The 4,247-nt window shown below is 39.6% G+C and overlaps 1 protein-coding gene across 1 annotated transcript in view; it reads left to right on the top strand.

The window, feature by feature from the left end:
- AOX1 (aldehyde oxidase 1) overlaps positions 1–3,369 on the top strand; it is a gene marked incomplete at its 3' end in the record, with an annotated part of 46,091 nt that extends 42,722 nt beyond the window's left edge. The window contains exons 35-36 of the mRNA XM_008947236.1: positions 2,211–2,336; positions 3,308–3,369. Coding sequence (XP_008945484.1) covers positions 2,211–2,336; positions 3,308–3,369 — 188 coding nt within the window. The remainder of the gene's footprint in view (positions 1–2,210; positions 2,337–3,307) is intronic.
- Positions 3,370–4,247: the final 878 nt, after the last annotated feature.

Below are 4,247 nucleotides of genomic sequence, written 5' to 3'. Positions count from 1 at the left end.
ACTGGGGGAAGGTGAATTGGCTGTTGTTATCCTACGTGCCTATGCATCAGCACAGGAGCTGGTTGGTTCCAGGCAAGTCAAATCTTGCAAATACCATGCCTCAGCACTTGCAGGCAATGACATCTCCCCACCTGCAGTGCTGAAGTGTTTGCACTCCAGGGTGTCATCATGTTCTAGATCTGCACTTTTCCCTTGTGGTGTAGCTCTCAGGCACATATCAGGGGCTAAAGCTCAAAAGAAGCAGCATATCTCTGCTGAGAATCATTTTCTCTCCACCTAATGCGGAATAAAAGATCTGGGACTGACTATTTTGTCCTGCAAGCCTACACTGACTAAATGAAATACAGAGATTTTTTTTCTGTAAAATGTAAACATGATAAATGAAACAAGAGACGTGTACATACATAGAGACTTTTACAAAACGTATACATAAACCCCCTTAAAAAAAAAAAAAAAAAAAAAAAAATCCCCAGCAACATAAAGGCCATCTGTAATAAAGCATTTGAAGATTAATAACCATGTTTCCTGGATGATCAGTGACAAACTAAAATGAGAATCATGGCTCTACAGCTAAGTGTTTGACACCTCACAGAAGTGGGTGATGTTGCATGTCCTAGCTTATAGCTTCAGGCACTCCTACATATTCTAAATTCATCAGTTAAGGGGTAATATAAAATGCAGTTGTATGGCAAACCCAGAAGTTCCCCCTCACCATTACGTGACGTATCTCTTAGGTTACAGGGCTAGCATTAGAGGGTCTCAAATTCTTTCCAGATCATTTCAGGTCACCAGAGAAGAGGTGGGGAGTAGGAGTAGGAGGTTTGGTTCATTAACATCCAAATATGCTTTGATTGCTGACAAATGGCATTTGGTTACACTGGCTCCTCCCCATCTACTTAATTTGATGCTCGGTCTGGAAATAAATTCTGTAGGACAAAGCAAACTCAGCTGACCTTCAGGAGCATATAACATTTAATTAATTTCTCTCAATGGGTAAAGCTTTATTTTTCAGACTTTAGTGCAACAGCATGGCTTGCCCCCAACAATCAAATGAACTTGTCTTCTTTGTGTATGGCAGGAAGGTAAGTCTTTAAATGTTGATGTTTGGGAGGGGTTTTTTTAACAACAGTGCTTTAATGTTTACTGTTCATTTCAGGAAAGCTGTTATTCTGGAGCAACAGTTTATTCATGGGTAATCATCTTTTGTCCTTGAGCTTCCTTATATCAGGACTTCATATGTCCTTATATATGTAAGAAGACTTAGATCAGGATTCATCCAATTCTGGTGAGAGTAAGTTGGACTGTGTAGATTTGCCTGTCCTATGTCTGTAATGAAGTTGGGATCTGAGAAAGTGTTGTAAGTCTATGCAGTGTAGAGTCTCTGAAAGGATTCTAGAAACTCTAGAATTTTGTCTAGTCTTTTTAGGTGAACAGGTGTTTTTAGGAATTAATACAGCAGTTGCTGGGTTGTGATTGGGCACTATATGGAGCATAGAAGGAACTCCTCCTAATATTCTGCCATACAAGGAGTGCATCACAATCTCCACAACACGGGGCTGTCCAGCCATGTACCATGTAGGATGCTAGCTTTGGGGTGGTGATGGGGAAGAACAAAGAGCTGAATCAAGTCAGGTTTTTATGGTCACCAGCAGAGTATCTGGCCATCTTATTGAGGACAGCATAGTGCATATGTTGTAGTAAGGGGTGCGTGACTCCAGGTGGCAACCAAACTGACAGGTATTAAATTGGACACATTTTCCCTGTATGCCAGAGATTTCCCTAGGGTTAGGTCAGCTCTTTACTTTCACTCTGGCTTGTCCCTGAAAAGCACAGTCTGAGCACACTGATTTAAGAATGTTTTCTAAACAGTCTCTGGGACTGGTCTGTGCTGAAGCTCTGGTTGAAGAGATGCTCTGTGTTATGTCCTTCATGGTTAGAAATATTTAATGTATGATTGATATCTAAGATAAAAGTCTTGGGCCTTATGCTGTGCTTGTATCAGGGAATTAGGATTACGAGGGTCTAAACTGGAGTGAGTATTATCCTTTAACTAGGTGATTGCTCTGAGCATTTTCCTCATAAATAATCACAGTGGAATAGTCAGAATGCTGCTACTGGCCTGCAGCTGTTAGATGACATACCTGAAGATGGCTATTCAGAAAGCCAGTGAAGTCATATCCTGATTCAGGGCCTGTTATGTTTTGTTCTAGGAAAGGCTGCCCAAGTGCCTTGGCTCCCAGTGTGGCTTCTGCACCCCTGGAATGGTGATGTCCATTTTGCTTTACTGAGAAACCATGCAGAACCTTCCATGGAGCAGATAATTTCTGCACTGGATGGTAGGTTTCAGACAGTAAACTTTAAAAAGTGTGATGAAAGGATAAATGTTTACTTGCCAGGATCATAAGTACAGTTTGACTCAAAGAGTAGATGATGTTCGAAAGTGGTGTTTTGTCATAGCTGTGGTGGTTTAAGGACATCAAAATCATAAAAAGGTAGTTCACACTGGAGACTTCAAATGGGATACAGAGACATTTAGCACTGGCTAAACATTTCTGGAACACCCTGCATTTAGAAAAGCCTGGGTTTACAGTCCTCTTACACCAGCACTCTCAATACAGTGCAATACAAGTACAGTGTTACAATGAATACAGGCAAAAACTAGGTTCTGTTTTGTCTGCATCTGCCAATAATACAAAGTCCCTAATCAAAATTTCAACATGTGCAGGCAAAATAGATTACATGACATTTTAGCCCCCTGAAATACCAACTGCTCTTCAAGCAAGTTTTACTAGAAGAGGTAAAACTACTTCAACTCACTTTCTAGTCCCAAATTTGTTAATACTCCTACAGCTTCCAAAATAATTGACCCCTTCTACCAGAAGATTCTGATTTCATGAGGAAAATGCCAGAGGGAGGGACTTCATGAGGGAAATTGCAGTAGAGATGTTACTACTGCTATTAATTTTATATGAAAACCATGATAGTGATACATGGCAATAGATTTTTGATTGGTTTATAAGACTCAAAGACTGCAGAGGTAGTAGTGATCATAGTACTTACTTTCATATGCTTTTAATAATTTGATTTTTTTACATACATTCATAAAAATAACTCATTATTAGAAATGGTCTTTAAAATAATACATTTTAATCATACATCATTGTCACTATTTAAGTAATATTTCTTATTTTTATGGACATAAATTTCAGCATTTCATATCTAAACATTTGATGCCAGACCAGTTATGGTGGTGCTCCCAAACATTGTTCTGGTTTCTTGTGATTGATTGTCATATGGTTTATTTCAGGTAATTTGTGCCGTTGCACAGGATACAGGCCAATTATAGACAGCTACACATCTTTTGCTAGGGTAGGTCAATATTTTCAAATGTATTTCTTACTTTGGGACAGTTGGTGCTATCTGAAAGGGCTGAGCCTCCTTGAAGTACTTACCTGGGTTCTAGCTTAATTTGAAATTCTTTCTGCTTGAGCATTTGGAAGTCTGTCACTCTTAGTTTTTAAACATGCTGGGCACTTAAAAGCGCCACTGGCTTTAGGTTTATGTGTACCCTTGCATTGCACTTAAGATTCCTTCACATCAGTTCCAATTACTGGATCCAGGCACTGCTGATGTAATTTTGATTGTTTATTGATTTACTTTATGGGTACTTGGGTACAGGAAGGGAACTCACGCTTTGGGGCCTTATAGTTTAAGAGAGTCTCCTGGAGCAACTTCAAGTGACTGAACAAATCTACTTTGGAACAGGAAGCATCAAAACATTAAGTTACAAATAAATCACAAAGCTGCCTCACTGGTTTTATAAAGCAGGATATGATTTCTTCAGGAGCCAACATGTTGCCGGCTCATACGAACTGGACAATGTTGCTTGGATCCGGAAGAACGTGTGTGTTCATCTTCTACAGGAGGTCAGGTTAGCTACATTAGATTTTTTTTTTTTTTTTCATTTTCTCCTCTTTATGTTATAAAATGTATAAAAAAGGGCCATCTTGAGCTATGGCAGGAGCTACTTTTCTGTCCTTGGGCATTTAGGCCAGACTGAACACTGTGCTCTTGCTCTCAGTGCTGCAGAAGGGTAGCACAGGCATATCAGCACTGCTGTGTGGTCAGAATGATGAAAGGTTTGAACCATTTAGAAAAATTTTCCAGCAAGACTGTGGATCTTAAACATATGAGTCTACTTTGTTTAGTGAGGAAGAAAACAGTGGATAAGAAACTGGCTGGACAGC

The sequence above is a fragment of the Merops nubicus genome, unplaced genomic scaffold (genome assembly GCF_000691845.1).
Source record: "Merops nubicus isolate BGI_N331 unplaced genomic scaffold, ASM69184v1 scaffold13699, whole genome shotgun sequence".
Taxonomy (NCBI): domain Eukaryota; kingdom Metazoa; phylum Chordata; class Aves; order Coraciiformes; family Meropidae; genus Merops; species Merops nubicus.
This window is presented reverse-complemented; position numbering and strand designations above follow the sequence as displayed.